This window comes from Callospermophilus lateralis, chromosome X (genome assembly GCF_048772815.1).
Source record: "Callospermophilus lateralis isolate mCalLat2 chromosome X, mCalLat2.hap1, whole genome shotgun sequence".
Classification (NCBI taxonomy): domain Eukaryota; kingdom Metazoa; phylum Chordata; class Mammalia; order Rodentia; family Sciuridae; genus Callospermophilus; species Callospermophilus lateralis.
The window spans coordinates 8081606-8109190 of record NC_135325.1 but is presented as its reverse complement, the minus strand read 5'-3'; the positions used below and the strand labels follow the sequence as shown (position 1 = coordinate 8109190).

Genomic DNA, 27585 nt, shown 5'->3' with positions numbered 1-27585 from the left:
CCCCTTCAAGCAGTGTGATGAGAACTAACATGATAATTGAAATGCCAGGCTGCCAGCCCTTGCTTGACTTTAGATGTCACAGTTTTGTAAAGAAGGGAAGGGATGGTACCTTCTGCATGAAAACAGAGTACCTAGGATTTTTACCCTTTCTGGCCTTAGCAGAAACTCCTTGCAAAGTCTAATGAAAAGAAATGATGAATAAACCTTTTTGTGAAAGTGGGCATGAGCACATTTTTCAAGTGATATGTGTATTTAGCATAGAGTGAATGGGTGCAATACAAAATGGCAGAGATCATTGTAGATCCAGCACTAAGTATTTGGACTCTGAGTTTAAAATGAGCTTTGGTATGGTAATTGCCAGTTAGTCTCCTATACTACTGAGTTTTCTCAAGGACAGGATACCACCATGTGATTAACAGGAAGGGGGCTAAAATCTCTCTGGGTAAACATAAGTCAGAGGTTCATTTGGGGGTATCCTTGGGTAGATATGAGGCTCTTAGTGGTCTCACCTGAATGATAGCTCTGTTAGGAAATCCAGATTCAGGGATCAAACTTTTTTAGCTTTACATCTTTTATTTGTAACTACTGTGGTCATAAATCAGCATTCTTTCATATTCTGTATATTGTAGAGGGCTACATTTTGAACTTTACCTTATTTTAATTTGACTTTATGTTGTGAGGTAATTATAGATTCAGACAAGTAAGAAATGGTAGAGCTCTGTATTCCCTTTACCCAGTCCCACCTCTGCATTGTAATATCTTCCAGAACTATAGCATAATATTGCAACAGGTCATTGATGTTGATGCAATCTCCCAATTTTAGTCAGATTGTCCTGTTTTGCTAATAACAGTGTGTGTGTTGAGTTTGCCACAGTTTTTTTCATATGCTGGGATTCCTCACATTGCTCTTTTCTGGCCACATCCACCTCCCTCCTGCACACACCCCACCCCCAGCCTCTGGCAGTCACTATCAGGGATTGATTTTTCATGGAATATACATTTCCAGCATCATCTGTGTTGGCCACTCAACATTTAGAAACAGTTCACCAGTTGGCAGGCCTTATAAGAGCACTAGAATGCTTGACATGAATGTTCTTCTTGCCTGGTTTTCATCCCCTGTTTGGGTGCTATTTTCTTATGAATCTGCTAATAGAATTGCATCTTTGCAAACTGCTGACCTGCAGTCTCTGGCCTGACCTCTTGAAGGCTTGCGGGTAGATGTGTGGTCATGACTGTAAATACCAAAAGTACTTGCCCTGTTTCCAAAAGCTGGTTTACATCCTCAGCCAGCCTTTGAGAAGCCCAGTCAGACAGCATAACCTTACAGCTTGGGCTGATGCAATAACAGCAGGAACTCTGGCCTGCTGTATCATTTGATCTGGTGAAAAACAGGGAGAAGCAGAGCAGCGATCATCTGTGAATGAAAGAGAATCATCAAAGTGAGCCAAATTAAGTTCCAGTTCTACCACTGGGGTCAGTGTTTGGGCTCCAGAGTGACTGGTGGGCAAAATTCAGCCAACTGCTGAACTGTTTCTAAATGTTGAGTGGCCAACACAGATGATGCTGGAAGGTCAGGTGGGGCATTGGTGAAGGTCAGGTGGGGCATAACACAGGAAGGGAGGTATTTTTCTACCTCCAGAGTACACAGAGCCATATGTCTTGCTTGTAAGGAGCGTTGACCTTTGTTTTCTTTGGGTTTGGAGATACCTAACAAGGCTAGCGTCCAAATATGAATAGTATATTTTCCAGTCTAACCAGCTAGTTTGGAAATGTTGGAGGTATTGATGTGGGAAGGGTAAGTCTATAGAAGCTTTTCATACTGTGAAAACTAAGCACCAGAAGTATGTATTTGGGAACTCAGAAAAATGATGCTGAGGTTTGGTTCTTTCATTTTTGCCAAGAAAACATTAGTTCCCAAAGACTGTAATACCTCAAATTAACCACTTAATGTATATATATTATTTGCATCACACAGAATGATAATTGGCAACTATATAATCAACCAATAAATACTTGAGTACCTCCTACTTAAATGCAAGGCTGCCTGGGTACTGAGGCCCTCACATGGACTCTGCCTTCTATTGGCATTAGATCTACTTGAGCCCTTAAAGTAGCAAATGATGACTGGGTGGTAGAAAGTAATGCTGATCAAAAGAAAGCATGTTCCCCAGGACTGGTATGCTAGGATAGGCTCCATAAAAGAGGATGGACTTATCCATTCTTTGAAGTTGGATTTTTATTAGGCAGGGTAGAAGGTGGGCAGGGAAGTCACATGTTAAGTGTTGACAATTATGTGTAAACCAGCCTGGCTGCAGTAGTGTTTGTCCTGGGAAGGAGGAGAGTTGACCTGGAAATATAAGTGGGAGCCAGATAGTGTTTATAGGGGATAGATTTGTGGTTTATTTTGTAGTGGGCACCATTGATGGTTGACACTGAAGTGACATGATCACATCTAAAAATTAGGATAGACAGCTTTGCGGGACCAATTAGAGGAAAGAAAGGTAGGTGTCAGGGAGTCAGGTTATTTGATAGTTGAGGTGAGAGATAGAGCCAAGATTAAGCTGCTCACAAAAGGATTGGGGACAAAAGAAAGGATGTAAAAGCAGCAATACAGGAGAATTATTGCTAGACTTTAATAACAACTTGATTGTGGGAACAGGGAGGAAGAGAGAATGATAGGTTAGTTGTGAGGTTTTAGGGTTCAGTGACTGGGGTAACAATGACCTGAGTGGAAATGAGCATGTCAGCAAAAGGAGCTGGTTTGGGAGGGGGCATTTGATGGATTTAGTTAAGCATGTTTACTTTGAGATTTGGACAGACATCCCCATATCAGTGCTGGACGGAGTCTGAAAATAGAGGTCTGGGGCTCCAGAGACTGGCAGGGATTGCAGATAGAGATTAGGAGTTCCCTGGAAGCTGTGGCAGGAGCAAACATTACAGAATTGGCATCTGCAGACCTGGGTTTGAGTAATGAATCTTCAATTTCCAGGCTAGATAGCCTTCTCTAATTTACAGATTCTCTGAGCTTCTACTTCCTTACCTGTGTTTGTCTTGTCTTCCAGAATTCTGCAAATCACTTGTTAGGCTGCCAAAAAAAAATAACATAATAGAAATGCTTATTATTAATGTTGTTTGAGCTGGGGATGAGGCTCAAGTGGTAGTGCGCTCACCTGGCATGCGTGTGGGCTGGGTTCGATCCTCAGCACCACATACAAACAAAGATGTTGTGTCCGCCGAGGATTTAAAAAATAAATAAATAAATATTTAAAAAATTAATGTTGTTTGCTTAGAAGTGGCTGCTGGGTCAGGAAGAAGATAATCTTTACCATAGGAAAGGGGAAGATGAACCCTGGCACAGTGGCGCATGCCTGTAATCCTAGTGGCTGGGGAGGCTGAGGCAGGAGGAGTTCAAAGCCCAGCCTTAGCAAAAGCAAGGAGCTAAGCAACTCAGTGAGACCCTGTCTCTAAATAAAATACAAATTAGGGCTGGGGAATGTGGCTCAGTGGTGTGTCCCTGGGTTTAATCCCTAGTACCCAAAAAAGGGAGGAGGTGATGAAGCTGTGCATAGCAGTGCACGCCTGTAATCCCAGTAGTTTGGGAGGCTGAGGCAGGAGGATTGTGAGTTCAAAGCCAACCTCAGCAATTTAGTGAGGCCCTAAGAAACTTAATGAGACCCTGTCTCAAAACAAAATATAAAAAGGGCTGGGGATGTAGCTCAGTGGTTAAGTACCCCTGGGTTCAATCCCTGGTACAAAAAAAAAAAAAAAAAAGAAAGAAAAGAAAAAGAAAGAAAGAATAAAAAGGGAAGATGAATTTAGGGCTCAAGATCAAACCCTAGCAAAGTCCATTTTTAAGGGAAAAAAGTGAGATTTTGCAACATCTCAGAGACCAGAGGAGGAACAGATTTTAAGCAGAATGTCTTTAGACTCAGCAGCAAGAATGTTCTTTGTAGGTAGATCCACCAAGGAAAAAAGGGCACTGCAGAGGGGGCGGCTCTCTTGGGCTGCTTTTGTAGCATTTGTTCATTGCTTTGAATCAAGGAGGAAGTTATTTGTACCCGAATGTTTTGTTAGTGCTTTAGACAATTGAAGCTGTCCAAATGTGGGTTGCAGTGAATAGCATAATATAGTCCTGAAAGTCATTGGAAACCATCAGTGTTAGCTATAAATAAATCTGTGTTCCCTCTTAATAAAGCTGTAATTTAAAATTATTGTAATATTAAATTAGAGAACATGGCTTTTTCAGATCTCATGTGGGCAGCTACCAGCATCTGTCAGCCAGCAATAATTTAGAATGAAATCAATTGGTCCAAAACTAAGTTGTTGATGGCAGTTTGAGATATTGTTTGTATCAAACTACACGGCCATATTTCAAGTAACATAATAGAAAACATGGAAGAGCTCCAACATAGGCCTGTGCATGAATAGAAAAGAAAATTAAATTGTCCAGTTTTCTCTTGCTGATAGAAGAATCTCTGTTCTGATTGAATGAGAGATTATAGGCCACAGAGTCAAGTGCCATAACATTTACTTTTATTATGCCGTATATTGTAGTTCCCACCACATGGCAGGATTTATTGTTATACTTCAATACTTCAGAGAGATTTTCAATTCCTTTCCTTCTAGAACACATAGCAACAGGCCTCCAGATGGGAAGCAGCCTGTGAAGTAAACCATCTAGTTTCAACTAATTGACTTGGAGAAAGTCCTTCTCATTCCTCCTTATTTAGAGACAGGATCTCACTGCGTTACTTAGGGCCTTACTAAATTGCTGAGGCTGGCTTTGAACTCACAATCCTCCTGCCTCTGAGGGATGTAGCTATGTGTCTGATAGCCTGGCACTGGAATCATTGCTCCAGCCACATAAGCCACCATGCCTGGCCCCATTTCTATCTGTTTATGTTGACACTACCCCCTCTATGAGGAAGGTGAAGGTTTCCCCTTCGCCTTCAACTTGACCCACAGAGCACCGTAGTCAATTTAGGGGCCAAGAGTTTCTACCTTTAAAGTTAGACTTGGGCCATGAATGTGGTTCAGAAGATATGAAGGCTAACTGCAATTTATCCTCAGATCTCTTATGGATGCCTAGGGACTGTGGTTCATTTGGACCAGGAAGTGTAAAAGTATTTATGGCCTAGGAATCATTATTTTTTAAATATTTTTTTTTAGTTTTTTAGGTGGATACAATAGCTTTTATTTTTATGTGGTGCTGAGGATCGAACCCAGTGGCTCACACGTGTGGCTCTACCACTTGAGCCACAACCCCAGCCCGGAATTCTTTTAATAGCCACTTGATTTGGGAATCAATTTAAAGGTTCTAAAATCAGATTGTGGTGATGATTGCACAACTATAAATTTACTAAAAAAATATTAACTTAAGATGGTATGTAAATTATACCTCAGTAAAACTGTTAAAAAGAAAAAAAGGGAACACTAAAATTTTCCTAACACATTAAGGTCCCAATGTAAATAAATAAATAAATAAATAGACAGCATTCATCTGTATGTATGGGGTTAAAAGGGTGCTTCTGGGCTGCTTCTGCCCTTGATCTTTGGTGTCGTTTGTTGGCGCCAGGGCCGCAGCAATCATGGTGAACTTACTTCAGATTGTGCGTGACCACTGGGTTCATGTACTCGTCCCTATGGGATTTGTTGTTGGATGTTATCTAGACAGAAAGAATGATGAAAAACTGTCTACCTTCCGCAACAAGAGTATGTTGTGTAGAAGGGAATTGAGGCCCAATGAAGAAGTTACCTGCAAGTAAAGACTGTGGCTGAATCACAGAATATTCACATTTTAAAAGTTATGTTACAAATAAAACCATGTTTATTATTTTTTAAAAACGGGTGCTTCCAATAGCTAGACTGTGGAACCAACCCCGATGCCCCTCAATAGATGAATGGATAAAAAAAATGTGGCATTTATACACAATGGAGTACTACGCAGCACTAAGAAATGACAAAATCATGGAATTTGCAGGGAAATGGATGGCATTAGAGCAGATTATGCTAAGTGAAGCTAGCCAATCCCTAAAAAACAAATGCCAAATGTCTTCTTTGATATAATGAGAGCAACCAAGAACAGAGCAGGGAGGAAGAGCAGGAGGAAAAGATTAACATTAAGCAGAGTCATGAAGTGGGAGGGAAAGGGAGAGAAAAGGGAAATTGCATGGAAATGGAAGGAGACCCTCATTGTTATACAAAATTACATATAAGAGTTTGTGAGGGGAATGGGAAAAAAATAAGGAGAGAAATGAATTACAGTAGATGGGGTAGAGAGAGAAGATGGGAGGGGAGGGGAGGGGGGATAGTAGAGGATAGGAAAGGTAGCAGAATACAACAGTTACTATTATGGTATTATGTAAAAATGTGGATGTGTAACCGATGGGATTCTGCAATCTTTGTAATGTTTTGAATAACCAATAAAATAAATAAATAAAAATAAAAATAAAAACGGGTGCTTCTACCCCACTTAACAAAAATATTTGTGACTAATAGCTGCTATATTGGTGTTTCTGAATTATGTGTAAACCAGTTCTTTATACATAGAATTATATTTTACATATGTTAAGAAAGCTCTTCAAAAACCTGTAGAGGAATCATTTGAGGATGAAAATAAGTCCCTAGAGCTTTGTCTATTTAATTTTACATGGTTTTCTTAAATGGAAGCCCACCTGGATGTTGATATGTAGCTGATTACAGCTGTGGTGACAGAACAATCCCAGTGTTCAGAAAGTTTTCCTAAAACCTTCTGGGTGTTTTCTAAACATATTAGGGGGAAGAGCATGCCTTTAAAATCTTTGAGTCCCCTTTGAGGTGCAGCTAAGATGGTTGCCTCTGAGGGATATAGCTATGTGTCTGATAGCCTGGCACTGGAATCATTGCTCCAGTGCAATGCAGAGAAGATCCTCTGTTTTTGTCTCCCCTCTCCCAGCATTCATATTTTCTAGTGTTGAAATAATGCAGTGGAACAAGCAAGAGGAAGGAAAGATGTTTAGCACATTTCTCTCATTCACCACAGCCCTGTGAGGGAATGGTATAATGACTTGTGTTTTCAGAGTAAATGTGCAGGAATAAAGAAAGCCAGGTAACTTGGGCAAGGTTAACCAGCTAGTAAAAAGCAGAGTTGGGGGATTGAACCTAGGTCCAAACTTCAGTGCAAGAGGTTGATCTATATCAGCAGTCCTCAACTGCTCCCTTAAAAGGGATATTTTGCGACATTTTTGGTTATTATATCATGGGGGTAGGGATGGCTATGGGTTTGTAGTAGGTAGAGGACAGGAACACTACTAAACATCTTATAGTGCAAAGGGCAACCCCATAAGCAACAAAGAATGACCCTGCCCCAAATATGGATAGCACAGAGATCAAGAAATCCTGGTCTGTGTCAAGAAGCTGATATTAAATTGGGACTATCTGAACTGTCCCCCCCCCCCACCACCCCCCCACACACACACACTCTCCAAGTACAGCCTTGTGTTCCCTGGAGTTGACTGTACGATTTCCTGAGAATCTATATAAAACCTACTTTGAAAATAATTTCAGAGCTTTGGAGACTAGTGATTTAATGTACAAAAGAATAAATATATTTGAAGTAATTCACTTAAACAAGTAATTCATTCAACCAAGGACAAAGCCATGACCTTGGAGAGAGAACTCTTCCTCAAGCTTGTGGCAAGTTACTTGCCCTAGAAACAGCAATACGATTTTTGGCAGGGGATACCAGGGATTGAACTCAGGGGCACTCAACCACTGAGTCATATCCCCAGCCCTAATTTGTATTTTATTTAGAGACAGGGTCTCACTGAGTTGCTTAGCACCTCGCTTTTACTACTGAGGCTAGCTTTGAACTCAAGATCATGCATCAGCCTCCCGAGCCACTGGGATTACAGGCGTAGGCCACGCACCAAGCCAGTGATAGGATTTGAACTTGGTTTCCATACAGAGCATTGTATTTGAGGTTACATATTCTCCAATGGTTCGATAGCTGGTGTTTAAGTGGATGTAAAAGAACAACAAATAAAATGTCACCAATGCTATATTCTAAATCTATATTCTCTATAGTAAAGCTCTACAGGACATATATAAAGCAATTTAATTGTGACCATTAACAGAAAATTTTTGTTACCATGATACCAAATCTGCAAAAATAGGGGGGTTAAATTCTTATTGGGCAATTTCTACCTTTTACTATAAGAAATCATCTCTAGGGGTTTCTTGGGCAGATTTTGAGCAATGTCTTGGATCCCCTGATTTGGATTGTTGGTTTTTCTGCCCTGCTTATATAATAATATTACATTAGAAAAGTTTATATTAAACTTCTCCTTTTGGAGCTAGACAGCCAGTTATTGATCTTTGCAGCATTTCAGGTTGTTGAGCAATTTCTCAGATTTTGTAGAACATATGTAACCTGATGTAAAGAACCCCATGAGTGGCATGTGCAGAGTTCCAGATAGACTACTGGCTAAGCATGTGTATGAACACCTCCCTGCTTTCTTGGGGATAATTACTCAGACAGGAGAACTTATATTTGAGATGCAGTCACGGCTCACTTTTACAGAAACTGTCTCCTTTCCAGTGACATCCAAACATGGCCTTTGGGACCAAAGATGTGGTTAGCGTTACCCAAGCCAAGAAATGGCAGATGCATTTGCTGCTGTTGTACAAGTCTGCATGTGACAGTGTGGGGTGTGCATGTGTGAATATATGCAGTTCTATCTCCTATTAAGGGACGTAAGTCACAATCAAACTTAAATTTCCATCAGCAATATTTGAGAAGTGCTCTGCATTTCTCTAATGTGGCGAAAAGAAAAGAGATCGTGTTGAGCATCAGTCACTATTTCATGGAAGCAAAACAGGCAGCACTGCTGATTGATTGCTTGTTAACCCTCACACTTTTGTTTCCTCCTGATGCCTATGGAGACTGACTTAATTAAAAAGAGCTGCTAGGGGCTGGGGATGTGGCTCAAGTGGTAGCGCGCTAGCCTGGCATGCGTGCGGCCTGGGTTCAATCCTCAGCACCACATACAAACAAAGATGTTGTGTCCGCCAAAAACTAAAAAATAAATATTAAAATTCTCTCTCTCTCTCTCTCTCTCTCTCTCTCTCTCTCTCTCTAAAAAAAAAAAAAAAAGAGCTGCTAGGCCTGACCCGCTCCCAGCCGTGCCTTGAGCCTTCCTTGGTTCCCACCCCTCAGGGGTGTCATTGTAGGTATTCCCCTAAGTAATTAAACAGATCAAGCTGGCCACCAACACTCATTTCAAAAGGTGTCTTTCAATCATACAGGAAACGGGCCCATGTGGAAGCCTCATCTTTCTGGGTTCTTTAAGGGCCCCAATTCAGCCCTCATGGTGGCACACACTTGTAATCCCAGCAGTTTGGAAGGCTGAGGCAGGAGGATCATGCGTTCAAAGCCAGCCTTGGCAATTTAGTAAGGCACTAAACAAATCAGCGAGACCCTGTTTCTAAATAAAATATAAAAGGGGCTGGTGACATGGCTCAGTGGTTAAGCACCTCTGAATTCAATCCCTGGTACCAAAAAGTAAATAAATAAAAATAAAGGGCTTGATCCTGGATACAAACTGAGCATCTCCACTTACAGACCTTTACAGTCAGAGATGTTGGTTTTCATCAGAATCCAGGAACTCACTCTACCTGTATATCCCCAACAGGGCAGTCTTGGTCTTAGTAGTCCATCTTGGGGACTGTGCTTACTTATGGGGGGTTCCATAAACATCTTTTATCCCATCACATCAGATGAGTATAAAAGCAATAAACATTGGTTATGCCAGTAAGAAATGTCTCATGAAGACTATAGAAACACAGGGAGAGGTCAAACAAATCATAGTGGGGAGACCATAACAAATGTTGCCTAACCTCATTAGAGTGATATATTTGGTGGTGTGAATTATTCTAAAACACGAGAGTATGCCCAAGCCACCTCCACCTGTTAGCCCATAATGAGGAGTATAATCATCTGAGGAGGGATGGAGGGATACATGAGGTGGGGGAACATCAGTTAAGATGGCTCTTGGCTGATGAACCAAAGTTAGCAGGCCTCTAACCTTGTCTAAAGTTTCTAGATCATGCCTTAATATGGCTAGAAGAGGATTTTGACAATTTGCTTCATAAAGTGATAATAATAAAATAGTATACTTAATAAATTATATAGTGCCTAGTAGCCACGTGGACTTGCAGCCAGCCCCAGAAAAGCTCACTTGTGTGCCAAGATGATGTATATTCCCCTTGTATTTTGGTCATCTGCCTCTCTGTGAATAGGACCTTCACAATCTTTACCCATCCCAATGGCTTGAGTGCTTCTACCTTTGCTATGTGCTGAGATGCTTTTCAGCCTTTTTTGGGTACAAATCTGAAGACTAGTATACAACAAAGAGACTTATATAGTAGCCTTCTCTATATCCACCATGTACTCCACAGAAGCCTGTGAGTTGCAAGTGAATGTGAAAGCAAGATGGGAACAAGTGACAGTCATTTCTCAGATTGCACATGGCATTTATTTGACTTGGGATACTCCCCATTCTCCGCCCACTAGCTGTGGGCTCATGGATTGGCAGAGCCCAGCTCTGGCTTTTGTTTTACTTGCAGGTATACAGAGAGATACACAACCTGCCAGAAAATCATGCTCACATACCTCTTTGTCAAACTGAAACCATATGGACAAACTATAATTTATTAAGCATGTTATTTTATTATTATCACTTAATGAAGTAAATTGCCAAAATCCTTCTCTTGCCATGGACTCTTGTTAAGGTATGGTCTGGAAACCTTGGCCAAGCTTAGCAGGCTGCTAACTTTGATTCATGAAATAAGAAAAGTGATTAGCAGTTGGGGAGTGAGGTTGGTGGGCGCCATTAAAAGGTAATTGGATCTGGTGGTGACAGGCTGAGTTGGAGGTTAACAGGGTGCCCTGATTTGGAACCAAAAGAAGCCTATTACATACCTTTGCAGTAACCTGTGGTGATACTCTCCTCACCTCCCCAGGCCTGAGTCATCTCTCCCTGACAGTTTGTGCTCTTTGGAATTTCACGGATCATTTACAAAGAGGCTGAAAATTGGAAGGGATTGCCAATTTTTATTTTATAATTTAAGCACATTTGAAAAATGTTATCTCCTATTATTAGAAAGGATATAATCTCCCAAGTTTAAAAATTGAATAGATTAAGTTTAATGGGAAACTCACCATACTGACCTTTTTCTCAGTGCTTTATGGACTGGAGACAACTTTAGCATAGACACATCAGTTCTTGGGCTGGTGTTTGAAAACCACAGGTCCAGCTCATGTCTACAAAGGTGAAAGGTAGGGGAGAGAAGAAATGTGGGACAATTGGAAGGCACCAGAGGGAGTCAGATATTGAAGTATAACTCAGGTGAAAACTCATACCATGAGAGTGAGAAGGGAGGGGCACAGAGAGAGAGAAAATTGCTTGTAATTTTGTAAAAATCAGTCATGGAGGGGTTGGAGGTGCCTCAGTAATAGAGTACTTGCCTAGCGTTTGTGAAGTCCTGTGTTCCATCCCCAGAACCCACCACACAAACACACACATATACACATACAAAGTTAAATCAGTCACACAACATTATTTTTTGTTGGTGGTGGTTGTTATAAGTTGTAGATGGACACAATACCTTTATTTATTTATTTATTTGCAGTGTTGAGAATTGAACCCAGTGCCTCGCACATGCTAGGCAAGCATTCTACTGCTGAGCTACAACCCCAGCCCATGAATTATTAGATTTTTAAGAGCACTTGAAATACTTTTTACCCCAGTCATCTTTTTTCTCGCAAGTTTTACAGATGAGGAACAGCTCATTTAGTTACCAAGGCTGGGGATGGGAGCCTTCCAGTCTCTCCAAGAAGTTGATGAGGCTCTGCTCCTGTACCTCCCAGTGGAGAAAGAAGAGCTCTGGGCCTCAGGACAGTAGCTCTTTCTTCCTCAAGTTTTGTATCAGCATAATTTTGGCTTCTATGTAGTTTTGAATGTTAGGATATTACTATTTTACATATGCATTAACATTTCATGTTATGAGTGTCTGCTTCTCTTTTATCTAAGTAAGTGCTATTAAATAAGATGAAATGACACCTACATCTTGCTGTCCAAAAAGCAAACACACTCTTGGTTGAGGCTGCTTGCCCTGCTGAAGCAGGCCATCTGGCACCCATTGCATCTCTCTGGGTCTTGGGTTTGTTTCTGTCTCTTTTATTTTATCCTTTTCTGTTTGTCTGTTTGTGATACTGATATGGGTCCCAGGGGGCAAGTGCTCTACCATTGAGCTATACCCCCAGCCCTTGGGTTTTCATCTTTCAACCAAGGGCTTGAATGAAATGACTGTAAGGGGCCCCCCTCCAGCCTCACAATCCATGTTTCTATGATTTCCACTTCTTTTTTTTTTTTAAGGGATTCCTTTATTTTTTTTAAAATGGGCTTTTACTTTGTTTATTTATTTTTGTGTGGTGCTGAGAATCAAACCCAGTGCCTCACACATGCCAGGCAAGCACTCTACCATTGAGCCTCAACCCCAGCTCCTGATTCCCATTTCTTTTAGCTGACTTTTTTGGACATTGAGGAAACTATTCTCTTAGTAGCCTATGAATCCTCTTTAAAATTATGTAGTTTGTTCTTTCATTTGTTTCTGAGCTGCTCAGTTTCCATGTTAATTTCCCCCCCCTCTTCCTTTTTTTTTTTTTTTTGGTACCAGGAAATGCTTACCCATTAAGCCGTAACCCCAGCTCTATTTTACTTAGAGACAGGGTCTCACTGAATTGCTTAGTACCCCACTGTTGCTGAGGCTTGAACTTGGGATCCTCCTGCCTTAGGGATTACAGGCGTGCACCACTGTGCCCATCTCTGTGTTAGTTTCTTGATCTAGAATTGATAATGTGCCCCTATCTAAGGTCTAATTGAGGGTTTTCTTTGGCTTACTGATTTTTCCTTTTAAGAATTTTGCTGGCCCTATTGAAGTGCAGGTAACTGTTAAGGAGTATGAGCACGACTTTTTATAGATTTTTAAGTTATTCATCCTTTTTAAAAATTATTTTGATTTTTTAAAATGCAAATTCTTACTGAGAAGTGTAAAAGGATAGGATGTTGACTATCCTAAGTTTGAGTAACTAGAGCAAACCCTGATAGAGAGGTGACATAGTTCCAAGTCATCAAGAAGGGCATGAGATATGTCAGATAAATCAAGCAGCCTCAGACAGGTATGCTTGGATTTGAATCCTTACTCTGTAAATTCTGTTGGTTTCTAATTCTTTACTTCCAATGAATTTGGAGGAGGTACCCACTGAATTCTTTGTTAATACTTTGTTAAAAATAATTCTTGATGATGCAGGATCACTGAATTTGAGTATATAATTCATGAGGTCAGAGAATTGAGTGACATTGTAATAACAAAATTCTTCCTGTCCCATCTAATTCTGTTTATGTGAACAAGTTTCTTGGTGCTTATATCTCTAAAATGAAGAACGCAGTCAACACAAAGCCATTTCATTCTGATATTAAGTAATAATCATCCACATACACCATGAAGTATTTTGGGGGAAAAAAGCCCAATAAAATTCTATTTTTCCATGCTTAAAAATTATGTATAAATATGCATGGTACATATGCATGCATATGTTTTGATTGTTTTTATGCTAATAATTTTAATAACTCAGTCCAGAAGACAAAAAATATTTTTATATTTACAGCCTGATGATTTCAGAAAAGAAAAAAAATCATAAATTTTAATTTGTATACGTGTTTTTATATCAGAAAAAGATAACATTATTAACAAAAGATTTAAAAGCACATTGTATTAGAATGAAATTCAGGACCAGATGGTAAAAAATATAAATTCAGGGAGGAAAAGGAATGATGTAAAATTTCCAACTGTTAAGATCTTATAATATTTTTAAATGGATAATAGTGGTAAATTGCTGTTATTCAAAAATATATTGAATGAATACATTTAAGCAAGCAGCATAAATTATATTTTGAAATACCAACATTTAGCATACTGCAAAAATTACATCTTTTGTAACTCAAATTTATGTAAAATTTTAGATGTCAATTTAAGATGTGTGATGGGATATACATGGGTTTTCACAATTATTTTAGGAAGTAGACAAGGCAAAATCGTCTGAAAACCACTGGTCTCAGAAATATACCATTTTATGCTTACACAAACATTTCTGTGGATTAACTTCTAGAAGTAGTATTGATGTATCTGGAGGTGTATGTATTTACATTTTGTGATGTGTTGCTAAATGGCATTACAGAAAGGTTGTGTCCATTTACATACCTGTGAATAATAGTGCAATAATTATTTCCAATAAAGAAGTGTATAATTTATTAAAATGTTTTGCATAGCAAATTTGGGCATGTAGTGAGCAATTTTAAAGGAATGCAAATGTGGAAACCCACTTTTTCCCACTTAACATTGCTTGTCATCAGTTGAGAAAATCACTCCCTCTCCTCAGTAAGATGTGACCCCCTTCCCTGACCCCTGTTAGGTTCCTGTGCTGTCATTGCTAATTTTATCTTTTATCTTTCTTTCATGATAACTAGCAGAATTTGTAATTGTACATATAAAAGTGTGTCTCAAAGGATTCTAAACTATATGTGGGCAGGTACCATAGCTATTTGTTCCATCCCTGTATCTCCGTATGCCTAGTCCAGTGCCTGGCTAATAGTATATGCTCAGTAAATATGCACTAAATGAATGCACTGAGTGTAAATGAGAAGAAATAGCAAGATGCAGGGTTATAATATAGATCTTTGTTGCCACACGTGACTATTTATATTTAATTTAAATAGTTGTACTTGCCCATCTGCTCAGTAGTTATGTGGGGCTAGTGGCTACCATATTGAATAGTACAGATAAAGAGAACTTCCATCATGACTACAAATTCTGTTGGGAAGCACTAATAGAGAGCAATTATACTTTCATTCTCAAAACTGTCCACTTTGCCTGGCATGAAGTAAATACTTAATAAAAGTTTGAATTAATGAGTAAATAAACCAGATATCTCCCTCTCTTATTCTTTTTTTTTTTAATTTTTCTATTGCTTCTTTTTAGTTATACATAGCATTAGGATTCATTTTGATATAATTATAAAAGCATGGAATATAATTTGCTCTAATTCAGTCTCCAGTACTTTCCCTTTCCCTCTCCATGTTCCCTCCCCTGTACCCTTCTCTCTACTTTACTGATCTTTCTGCTATTTTTAGTTTTTTTTTTTTTAATTAGCGTCTTGTGGATATACATAATGGTGAAATTCACTGGGGTTTGTTCATATACGTACATAGGAAAGTTAGGTCAGATTCATTGTGCTATCTTTCCTTATCCCATCCTTTCTCCATTCCCTTCATTCCCTTCATCTATTCCACTGATTCTTCTGTTTTCTTTAAACAACCCCCCTTATTTTGGATTAGTTTCCACATATCAGAGAAAACATTAAACCTTTGACTTCTTGAGTAATGTGTACCAAATAGCCATTCAGTTCCCCTTAACTTGCCTGGTAACTTTCATTTCTTGCCAGAAATTTCCTCAAAGAAGCCAGTCCCCTTTTCTGCCCATTTCAAAACATATTTATATAAAATAGAGAAAAAGCCAAGTTTGTTATTAGAGTACAGAGTGGTTTTTTTCCCACAAAAGACAATTATTGTTGTAGAAACAATTCTCAGAATTCACAGTTGAATGAATAGTGCAGAAATCCTGCCATCTGTTTAGTGTTTTGTAGTAGAAGGGATCCCATGACTTGAATCTGTATGTAGGGGCCCTGTCACTTTCTGGCAGCATCCTTAAGTGAGTTTTCTAACCTCTGACCTTCCATGTCTCCCTTCATGGAATAGAGTAGTGCCCACACAGCATGGGTTTTTGTGAGGATGAAATGGGCATGTGTATGTGTGAAGCAGGGAGTAGTGGGGTGACTGCCATGTGGGTTTCAAAACTTGTTTACTCTTGGCAGCTTATGTCCTGCAGACTTCATATTTGGATCATAAATACCAATGCAACAGCTAATCTTCACTATCCCTAAACATTTTAGATGGTCTATTTTCCTGTAGACTCTAATCATTGCTAATTTTCCTGTTGGTGACTCAACTAGCATAGTTATTCATTTAAGCCCTAGTAATGGGCCCATCTTTGTGGTCTATACAGATTTCCACACTAGTCAAATGACTGATGTACATGGTGAGATTTCTTTCTGCTATTCAGAATGTCTTATGATGTTGCTTCATTGAAGAAAAAGACCCTGCAGCCCTGTGGGTTTAGGGTTTTCTCACTTTAAATCTTAGAAAAAAAAAAAAAAAGGAGGTAGGAGTATTCCTAGCTTTGCTCTTAGATCCATGTTCTCAAATCCCACAACTCCATTAGTGGGGTATGAAAACAAAATTCTACCTGGATGATTTGAAAGGGTTTTCACATAATCTCTCATTCATAAAGAGAATAACCTTGTGAAACTGATGGCTCAGGTAATTCTTATTGTTTTATGGTGGAAAAAAATTGAAGCCCAGAACAGCTGTTTGCTAATTTATTCAATAATCATCTATTGAACACTTGCCACAAGCTAGGAATGATATTAGGCCTGGGAAAACAGAGATGAAAGTTACAGTTTATTTCCTGGCTGGTGGAGGAGTCGGATAAATCAATAAGGGCACTAAATGCTGAGATCAGACTAATGGGTAAGTTGGGAAGCACTCATTCCAGGCCTTAGGGTGCAGTTTGACTTCTTGGAAGAGGTCTGAGTTGTGCCCAGCCTCTGTGGCTCAGAAGGAGTTAGTTAGACATACTCAGGCACTTCATACATCTCTCTCTGGTGGCAGTACATGGAGTTGGGGAGGGGCTTAAAGTGAGAAATGTATTACGGTGGTTCCAGGCAAGAAATTTGGGCAGCTTTAACGATCTAAGACAGGGATATGGAGCATAAAGAATGGCTTCCAGAATTATTGGGAGGTAGTGATGTTGCCAGGCTTCAAATGTAACAAACTTCCGTCCAAGGGCTCCTTTTCAAGTCCAGAGCTGTGAGCTATAATGAATCAACAGGGCCATTTAAGAGCTCCCAAACAGTTCCATTGGTGACAGCTGACTTGTCTCAGACTTTTGACTGTTCCTCCTCTGAGTTTTCAGTGGATATACTCTAGGTCACCTGTGGTCACTAGTACCATTCCTCCCATCCATGGAAAATGAGGCTACATTTTCTAATTGAACTAAATAGGGCGTGACTGAAGTTCCTGGAAAATGGGCAATTCTTTGTGCCATGAAGAGTCAAGGGCCTTTTCCAAGTTGATTCTATCATGTCCAACATCAATTATCCCCATATGTCTGTAGAGGGATTTTCTTCCAACTGTCACAAGAGCCAAGAGCCTCTCATCCTTATGAAACTTTTAAAAAATGCCCCAGCACTTGCCAGTTTAATAGTTTTGGACTAGTTTATGGGCATTAAAACCATTTTCTATTAGGAGGAAAAATTCCCAGCTAGGCTGAGAAAGCTTATATCAAGTTTCAACTTGATTCATTTCAAAACCCGCCATGAAAATTGGGACATTTTCTTCGCACCACAATGAGTTAGTCATGGAAATTCTACCTTAATCACAGCTGCCATGGCCGCAGTCATGAGGAGCATGCTCTGGGCCACTGAAAAGTTATGTGACAGCATTGAAGAGTTTGTCCCCTTTACTGTCAGAAAGCAGAATTATGTTGCAGTTTGTGGTCTGTGGAAGTATAACATGAGGTTCCTTTTTCAACAAGTGACCTCATATGTGGTGCATGATTTTTTGTCTTGTTTTATTTTGTTGTGGGCTGGGGATCAAACCCAAAGCCTCATGCATGCAAGGCAAATTCTACCACTGAGTGACATCCACAGTTCACATCTTTGTCTTTATGGCAGTTCAGTTTGGTTCTTGTTTCAAAAAAAAAAAAGTGCTCTTTAAAGCTAAAATTGTAGGAAGTTAAACTTGGTAGAAATGTTCATTAAGAGGCTAAGAGAGGCTCCTCCTGAGGGAGTCTGACCCTCCTCTTACTCTCAATGACAGAAATGAGGCAGTCATCTCAGCCATCTGTCTTGGAGATGCTTGCTAAGTGTGGCCAGGTGCCAACATGCATGGGTCTATTTAGTGCAGACCTTAGCCAATAAAGTGAAATGGGCAGCCAAGCTTTCCCTGGAGCCATGGCACAGAATGCTGCCTTCTGCCCTGGCACTGCTGCCTCATGTTCCGCTAGGAGCCACCTCTCTAAGCTATACTCCTAGACTAAGAGCTTTTCCTGAGATGATTTGTTCATTTATTCTTTCATTCCTTCGCTAACAGAATATCCGGTGTTTTTCCCCTCAGGAATGAGCTAGACTTTGAGAATGCAAAGATAAGTTCCTGTCCTCCTGGGGCTCACAGCTTAAGTGTGGGTGATAGACACCATGCCTCTGAGTCATTCTGAAAGCATAATTTATTATAGAATGCCACCTCATACATTGTCAAACCCTAAGCTCCCAGGTGGACTTAATTATTTGAGTAGGCTGAGAAGGGTGGGTGGGGAGTGAAGAGGCTGTCCTCCATAGAGTTGAAGCAAAAGTTTCCTGATGTGAACTTGGCCATCCCTATGTGCCAGTGGACATGCCAAGCCCAACCCAAGGTGGGCTGAGACTGTCCCATCTGTTCCCCTCACTCTAATGTCCTTGTCCCATGCTCTTCTGCTTGATGGGTCTACTCCTCTCTCCAGCTGCCGTGTGCCTGACCTGTTGCCAATCACCTGAGCTTTTAGCCACCACTTTCATCCAGTGCTCCAGGAACTGTGTCACCCCCCAAATCAGGCCAGCACTCCTCAGCCTGACATTGGAAGACCCATCATAATGATGAGATTACCCGGTACAATTTTTCCCAGCAGGCTCTTCACTCACCGGGAACACCCTAGAATGTTCCACCATTCACTTGGTGGCCTCCCCTCTCCATACCTCTACTTGGTCAAATCCTTCCTTATCCCTTCCTCCTCTAAGCCCCCACCTCTGCTACAGCAGTGCTTTTCACACTTTGCTATGGTTCGTATCACCTGGGGAAACTTAAACCTACCCATACCCGGGCTGTACGCCAGACCAGTTGAATCAATCGAGGAATAGAATTTAGAGACAAGGGGTATGTGTGTGTATGTGGGAGGTGGGGTGTTTAATTGTCCAGGTAAGTCTGCTGTACAGCCAAGATGGAGAAACAGTTCATTAATCTTTAATTGTTCTTTAATCACTTTACCCTGCTCAGTGTTTGCCTCCAAAGCTTGTTTTAGTTTCTTGGATAGGGTGATGATCTAGCTTGTCCAGCTCAGTCCCAAGAGCCCCTAGCCAAGGCCCTTGGCTATGACCTATTCATTGGAACTTTTATACAGTCTTTTCTTCTACCTCCTCTGCTGTCTGTCTGCTCAGCATCTGCTCCTCAGGCTTTCTCTTCAATGTTGTCCTCTCCCCTGCCCCAGGCTTCCTCTTTCCATTGTGCTACCTGCCCTCCCCAACCACCTTCACCCCCACCAACAAACCACCCTGTCTCGAGCCTTACTCCCTTTTCCCCAGAGCCGCCAGGGATCTTCATAGATAACCTGCTAAACTCATTGTATGTAGAGTACACGCAAGGATATTTGTGCAGCATTTTTCTGTAATAGCAAAACATAAGAGGGGGAATGATTTGAATACTAATTATCCAACGATGCAGCACTGAGTAAATAAATGATGAGTGGCACTGCTATAGATTATTACAATGATCAAAATATTTGTGAAGATTTTTTTAGAGACATAGCATATAAGGGTAAGTGAAATAAGCAGAATGCAATATTACATGTGTATGAGCTATGCTCTCTATTTTATAAAGTCTTAAAGGAATATATACCAAAAAACAGTAGTTGTCCCAATGTGATACGATTATAGTTGACCTTCTTTTGTTGTTAACAACTTCACTTCTTTTTTTAAAAAAAAATCAGGTATTGAGTATGTATTACTTTTGTGATCAGAGAAAAACTAATTTCAAACAGTGAGGGAGGGGAAGAGAGGAAGGATAGGAAAGGGGAAGGAACTGTGGAATGAAATTGACCAAATTATACTATGTACATGTATTAATATATCACAATGAATTCTACTTTTATGTATATCTATTTTTTTAAAAAAGAGAGTTAGAGAGAGAGAGAGAGAGAGAGAGAGAGAGAGAGAGAGAGAACTTTTTAATATTTATTTTCTAGTTTTCAGCGGACACAACATCTTTGTTTGTAGGTGGTGCTAAGGATCGAACCCAGGCCACACGCATGCCAGGCGAGCGCGCTACTGCTTGAGCCACATCCCTAGCCCTTATGTATATCTAAATGCACCAATACTATGTCTAAACGAACCCCACTATTATGTATAATTATAATGCACTAAAAGTGAAAATAAAACAAACCAATAAATAAATAGAAGGAAGCTCAATAGAGTAGAGGAAAGGGGCAGGGGGTGGAAGTCCTAGGAGTTGAAATGGAGCAAATTATATTCCATGTATGTATAACTGTGTCAAAATAAACCCCACTATTATATATAACTATAATGCACTGATTTAAAAAACTAACTAAATAGAAAGATTGAGGAATATTAATGTCAGTTAATGGCCTTTTGCATCAATCCACCTGTGTAATGGGAAATTTCCATTTCAGACAACAGGGAGTTGGTAGAGGTAAGGGTAGAATCTGAAGGAGAACCTGTTAAGAAAATAAGATTGTTTAAAGGGAAGGCCCCTGAAAGGGACCAGTCTAGTGAGCCAGCTCCTCCCCTGACCCAGATCTTCATGGCACCCCATGGAGCTGGCTGGAGAAGTGGGTTCCTTTATGATTCTCACCTAGATGCTAAATACTAATGGGCTTCTGCTTGGCCTCCAGGTACCACTGATGATTTTCTTATTTGTTTATTTATTTATTTATTTATTTATTTAAGTCATACATGACAGCAGAATGAATTTTTACATATAATACATAATGGAATGTACATACATCAATCATTTTGTCAATTCTATTCTGCTGCCCTTCCTATCCTCCCTACTCCTCCCCTCCTCTCCCATCCTTTTTCTCTATCCAATCTAATGTGACACACTTTTTTTTCTTTTTCTCATTACAACCTCATGTATGTATTCTGTATAACAACTCCGTGCAACTCCCCTTCTCCCTCTTTTTCCCTCCCACCTCTCTTCCCTATTTAATGGTAGTCTTCTTCTCATGCTGTTCTTCCCTATCCCATTTTGAGTCATCCCCCTTATATCAGAGAAGACATTCAGCATTTGTTTTTTAGGGATTGGCTAACTTCACTTAGCATAATCTGCTCTAATGCCATCCATTTGCCTGCAAATGCCATGATCTTGTTATTTTTAGTGCTGAGTAATATTCCATTGTGTATAAATGCCACATTTTTTTAATCCATTCATCTATTGAAGGGCATCTAGGTTGGTTCCACAGTTTAGCTATTGTGAATTGTGCTGCTATAAACATTGATGTGGTTGTGTCCCTGTAGTATGCTCTTTTTAGGTCTTTTGGGTATAGTCCAAGGAGAGGGATAGCTGGGTCAAATGGTGGTTCCATTCCCAGCTTTCCAAGGAATCTCCATACTGCTTTCCAAATTGGCTGTGCCAATTTGCAGTCCCACCAGCAATGTACAAGTGTACCTTTTTCCCTGCATCCTCACCTGCACTTATTGTTGTTTGACTTCATAATGGCTGCCATTCTTATTGGAGTGAGATGGTATCTTAGAGTAGTTTTAATTTGGATTTCTCTGATTGCTAGAGATGGTGAGCATTTTTTCATGTATTTGTTGATTGATTGTATATCCTCTTCTGAGAAGTTTCTGTTCAAGTCCTTGGCCCATTTGTTGATTGGGTTATTTGCTTTTTTGACCACTGATGATTTTCTTCAAGCTGTCTTTGCAGATGGTTAACCTTTGATTATTTTTATCTTGCCCTGATAAGAGTAATTAATTGAGTTATTATTCATTCACCAGGTACTAGAATAATGTCACTTAATATAATTCCAGGTATATTTTAATGGCTTCTCCTGACCATTGCCTTGTGCTTAGTTTTGCATAGTCCACTAAAGGAAATAGTTTTCAAATAACACCTGCCTGTTCATTAATAGAGTAAGCTGTCACACAGCCTAACTATTTATTATAATCATCAGCAAAAAAGTTCTCCCCCAAATATGGGGGGGCACACATAATTTTATTTTTAACTTCTCTGCCCTGAGCCAGCATATTTGCAGTTATGGCAATTAGGATACTTTCAGCTGCAAATACAGAATATCTGATAAAAAATTCACCAAAATAATAGAGGTTTGTTAAAATCACATGACGAGAAGTCTAGGCACTTGGTCATTCCATGGTTGGTGGGCAGGTCATTGGGGTTGTCAGTTACCCAAACTCTTTCCATTTTTCGGCTCTTCCATCTTCAAGATCTCCCCTCATGGCCATGCCTGTGGTCCTAAGTTGGCTGCTAAAACTCCAGGCATCCTCTCCTCGCCCAACAGCTTCCCAAGTCAGAAGGCAGAGGGATATAACACAAAAGACCTTCTTCTCACTCATCCCTTTCTAAACAGAGAGGAAATCTCTTTCCTAAAAGCTCAATAGACTTAACTTTATTTCCCAGTGATCCAAATTGGGCTACATAGCTGTCTCTAGACCAGTCATAGGACTGGGCACATTGACCTAAAACAAAAGTGGGGCTGTGTTAGAAAGGAGAATGGGGAATGATTTGGGAAGGTCATGTATGCCATAGCATTTAAAACACAGTCTACTTGTGGCAAAGAAATGGTATTGTCCTAGTCAACAGCAATAATGGTGCTCAGGGTCAGCCCCTTTCTGTTAGCCATTCCTCTGAGCATCCCGCACACATCTGTACTTGGTTTGTAGATCCCCAGAACTCTACAGAACTGGGTAACCCATTTGTATGAGCATTCATTCAAGAGGTTGGCAAAGTCTAGTCAAAGGCCTCCCTCCGGACATGTGTTAGACACATGAATGATCTTCTGTTTCTCTGAGCATCAGTCACTGGGATGTAAGCTCTCCAAAGGCAGGGCCCATTTCTGCCATGTTCACTGGTGTAGTCTCAGGATCTTTTGCTCTGGGTGACAGAGTAGTTGCTCAATGACAAGGGAAGAATGGATGAACAGACTGACAACTGCAGAAGATAATAATGACTCTGAAAACAGAATGGGGTTGGGCTCTGTGAGTTATTTGAGAAGTAGAAGTTTGGTTTTCTCTCTAAGGAGTTTACAGACCTACATCAGGGTGACAGCTGATAATCAGACTACTGATTATCAAGCAGAGGAGGAGCCTGCCCCCTCTTGTCTTTTGGAATCAATGACCAGCATTCATTTGCCTGTGGCTATTGTACCTTGTGATAACTGCCTTTTGTGTTGAGACTGCAAGAATGTTTTTATCCACTAAAATGGACTTGGATTTGTGGAAAAAGAGAATTCTTACTTTAATCTTCTTTTTTATAGCTTTTTAAAGTTTTATGGATGTAGTTATTGAAGGGAAAAGTTTGAATCATATTTATTGAATGGCCAAAGGATGTAAATGACCTTTGTAAAAGATGAAGGATAATCCAGATGGAAAGGATGATTATTAAGAAAAGAGGTACTTGTGACTTAATGTAAAAGCCTTTCTCACTCCTGTTTTTCCCTGTAACAATTGATTTTATTTTTGTTTTAGACCTAGAAGGTTTTGACTCCGTGGTATCCTCTACTGAGAAACTCAGTCACCCAACCACAAGCAGACCAAAAGCTACAGGGAGGCGGCCCCCATCCCAGTCGCTCACATCTGTAAGTGTTTCCTCCTCAGGTCTCCTTGCTTCTCTACAGCTGAAAAGCAGGAAACATTAGAGATTCTCGCCAAGGACTCTTCTGCAAATGGCTGATTGGAGACACCCGAGGAAAGGGAGACCATGAAATACACTGCCAACTAAATGTGATTTAAAAGTCTTCTTGAATCAAGCAATATTTCTATTTGTTCTTTCTGTTTCTGCCAGCAAGGTGGCACACCCTCTTCCCTCCCACCTTCCCTCTCTTTCCTTCTAGACTGATTCTTGCTTGAACCTGAAATGAAATTGGTAAGAAAAATGTCATGTTTTATGGTGGGAAAAGGAAAATGAGGCTGGTGTGGTTCATAAACAGGACAAAAGATTTACTAAATAAAGTTCTGCCGCTATACAGTGCTAGGCAGTAGCCTTTGTCTCCCAAAGCTCTGTCATCTTCACCCTTCCATGGAATAGCATGTGGACCTTCAGGAAATTGTTTTTAGACTTATGAGGCAGCTGGTTACGTAGAAGACACCAATCAGAACACACATGATAACCCACAGAAATTTTTTTGTTTTAGTCATTTGGAATAACTTCTCATTGCAAACCTGTTACTTGGACCAGATTTTTAAGAACATGATTTATAAAGAAAGTAAACTTGTAATCCTGCCCCTAAAACAAAAAACTGTTAACCTCTTACTATATATCCTTATTTTTTTAAATTTCTATTTTGTATATATAAAATTATTTCTTCAAAAATGGAGATTATATAGTATATATAGTATATATTGTTTTGGACCTTGCTTTCCCCACCTTAAATTGCACACCTTTCTCCCCAATCATTGCCCCTTCTTCCAGAACAACACATTTAATGGCTGCCTACTCTTCTAATGTGTGAGTATATGACAGTTAAACCAGTGTACTATTACTGGATATGTATGTTGTTTCTGGTTCTGTGGAATAATCTTGGTGCTGCTCCCAAATTATTCATTAGGCACAAATTTTGTGAAATTGGGTCAAAAGGAAATGTATAGTTTGCTTTTGCCATAGTTTGTAAATTTCCCCTCCACAAAGATACCTTCCATAAGCAGTATGTGTGTGTGTGTGTGTGTGTGTGTGTGTGTGTGTGTGTGTGTTCGTTCAATCTGTCATCTGGCTATCTATCTGTCTGTCAGTTTGTCTGTCTAATCTATCTCTAATTATCACATTGCCTTGTTCTTGCAGCTCTAAGGTCTTATAACCTCCACCTAGATACACCAAGGAATTAACCTTTCGTAGGTTTCCCAGGACACTTTCCTCTTCTCACCTCATCACTAATCCCTCATAAGCTGTCACCATTTAGAAGAAAAAGAATGCCACTTCCTTTGAGCCTCTTCTCTCATATCTACTGAGTCTGTAAGTGTGGTTTAAATCGTCCTATTTGTCCTCTTTGTATGAAACAAACCTAACTTTGCATTGACACCTTTTTGAGAGAAAGACTTGAAAAAGCGGCTTCCTTTTTCACTGTTCTGTAGAGTTCTGTGGCAATGCCGCCTTCTTTCCTCTCTTCCTTCTCTCTCTTTTCACACCCCACCTCAACATGCACGTACACACAGTCTATTTCATTGCTTCTTAGCATCTTTCCATTTCAATTTCTCAGTCCTCTTTCTTCCACATTCTCTATAAATCCTTCATCATTTTTATTTTCTTTCCAATTTCTCTCCAACTTTTCAAGGTCCAGAGAGCCCTGTGGCTTCCAGAATTAAATAACAGATTTTAATTACCATCCTCACCTCAGTTCATGCATCCCCTGCCTGGGAGTTGTGTGTACTTTTGGGACAAAGTTAAGGCATCTCATCCCTCCCACTTTTGAACTATACAGTTGTTCATTCATGCAACAGATGTTTATAGACATCTATCCCATGTGGACCAGATACTGTGCCAGGTACCAAGGATCTAACTGGGAATGAGAACTACACAGCTACTACCTACAGAAAGCTTATAGCACAGTGACTCAAAGCTTGACATTTTATAGGGAGTGGTTCTGCTTATGGACTTATGACAACAGAATACATTTGTGCTGTAATGAATTATAGTGACCATGTTCTCTTCCCTTCATTCCCATCTGCCCCCATTTGGATGTATACATTGAATTCCTATTTACTCTTCTTACAGTTAGCCCTTGTGGGTTTTCCATAGCAAAATGGAATCTGTGGATAGGGACATATTGCTAAAATGCCACTAGGGGAATGATTGAGGAAATGTGCCTGTCATGATTCCCCAGCATGCGGCCGTTCATCCTAATTAAAGCTATTTATGTTTATACGATTCAAAGAGCAAGGTTTGATTGGCAGCTTGTGCAACACAGGTTATATAGGAAGAAACAGGCTTTTTGAATAAAAATCTCAAAATTAAAGGATCCAGGCATTGTGTGGTAGTTAAGCAGTTAAGCCTAGATTAATAAGAAAGCTTGGTTGGGGGTGTTATTTTAGGTAATTGGATTTTCAGATTAAATGAAGATTAACAAGTAAGATCTCTTAAAGCACAAACTTTGCTTAAAAATTCCCTAAAATATATTAAGTTTCTGCCTTAGTAAGTAAACAGAAGAAAACAAACAATATTTACCGGCATAATTTTTCTATAATGACTTTAAATGGTGATTCTGAAAAGGAATTTTTTTACCACAGGGATAGAAGGCAGAGGGATAAGGCTGAATATGAGCTCACCCCAAGATATCTCTGGAAGATTCTTTATTTAAAAAGATTCCTTGCTAGAGGAATTTTCATTTTCATTTGCTTTGTTCTAAAATAGACCAATTCTAGCTCAAGAATCATTTCTGACCAAGTGAATTCTGGTGAATTGGTCCCCATTCATCTGCTTTTTGATCTTCACAATGAGGCAGAAAGGGCAGGGGATGTTGTCTCATATTTTACCCAAAGATGCTCCATTCTGTAAACATACTTTCGTAAATACAGACTTCAAAATGGATAACAACTGGCGACAGTAATGAGGGCAAAGATTTAGCTGCAGCTACCAAAGAAGAAATGGGCTTGTTATGCTAGCAGGCAGGGCTGGGCTCAAGGTCTGCAGAAACTCTGGTCACCGGATGTGTTAGTCAGTTTTTTTCATCACTGTGACAAACCCAATAAGAACAACTTAGAGGAGGGAAAGTTCATTTTGGCTCATGGTTTTAGAGGTTTAGTCCATGGTGGACCGGCTTCATTGTTCTAGACCCAAGGTGAAGAAGAGCATCATGGTGGAAAGGCAGTAGAAGAAAGTTCATCTCATGGTGGAAAGGAGGGACTATAGGGAGATGCACCCTGGCAGGGCATGCCCCAGTAACCTGCCTCATCCAGCCACAGCCCATCTGCCTACAGTTAACCACCCAGTCAGTCTCTTCAAACTAGGGTGGACTGATTAGGTTATAGCTCTCATGATCTAATCTTTTTTTTTTTTTTTTTTTACCTCTGAATCTTCCTGTATTAACAAAGGAGCTTTTGGGAGACACCTTCAAACCATAACTCAGGACCACAGGCCTGGCGGTCCCTTGCCTTTAGAAATGGTCTCCTCTCAGATAAGTCCTTAGGGCACTTCAGTGTAGTAGATTTAGTGAACCTGATAAAGGGTTGAGGAAAAGGATAAGAAAGGATGGAGGAGAGGAGCGTGAGAGGCAGTCTTCTGTTGACTGTGGGTTCTTCCCCACCAGGCTGAGAGCCTTATGAGGGCAGGGACTGTGTGTGCCATGTCACCATTAAGTCTACAGTACCAAGCTCTGTGCTGGACACATAGTAGCAAATGTTTGGAGAAAGGAGGGAGCAGGAAAAGATGGACA

The 27585-nt window shown here is 40.1% G+C and overlaps 1 protein-coding gene and 1 pseudogene across 4 annotated transcripts in view; both read left to right on the top strand.

Annotated features, from left to right (window-relative positions):
• Positions 1-27585, top strand: part of Sh3kbp1 (SH3 domain containing kinase binding protein 1) — a 338974-nt gene that overhangs the window by 299605 nt on the left and 11784 nt on the right. For all 4 annotated transcript variants that reach the window (XM_077106294.1, XM_077106292.1, XM_077106291.1 and 1 more), the window contains one exon: positions 23690-23799. In XM_077106294.1, the coding sequence (XP_076962409.1) occupies positions 23690-23799 (110 nt within the window). The remainder of the gene's footprint in view (positions 1-23689; positions 23800-27585) is intronic.
• Positions 4983-5802, top strand: LOC143639199 (NADH dehydrogenase [ubiquinone] 1 beta subcomplex subunit 1 pseudogene; annotated as a pseudogene).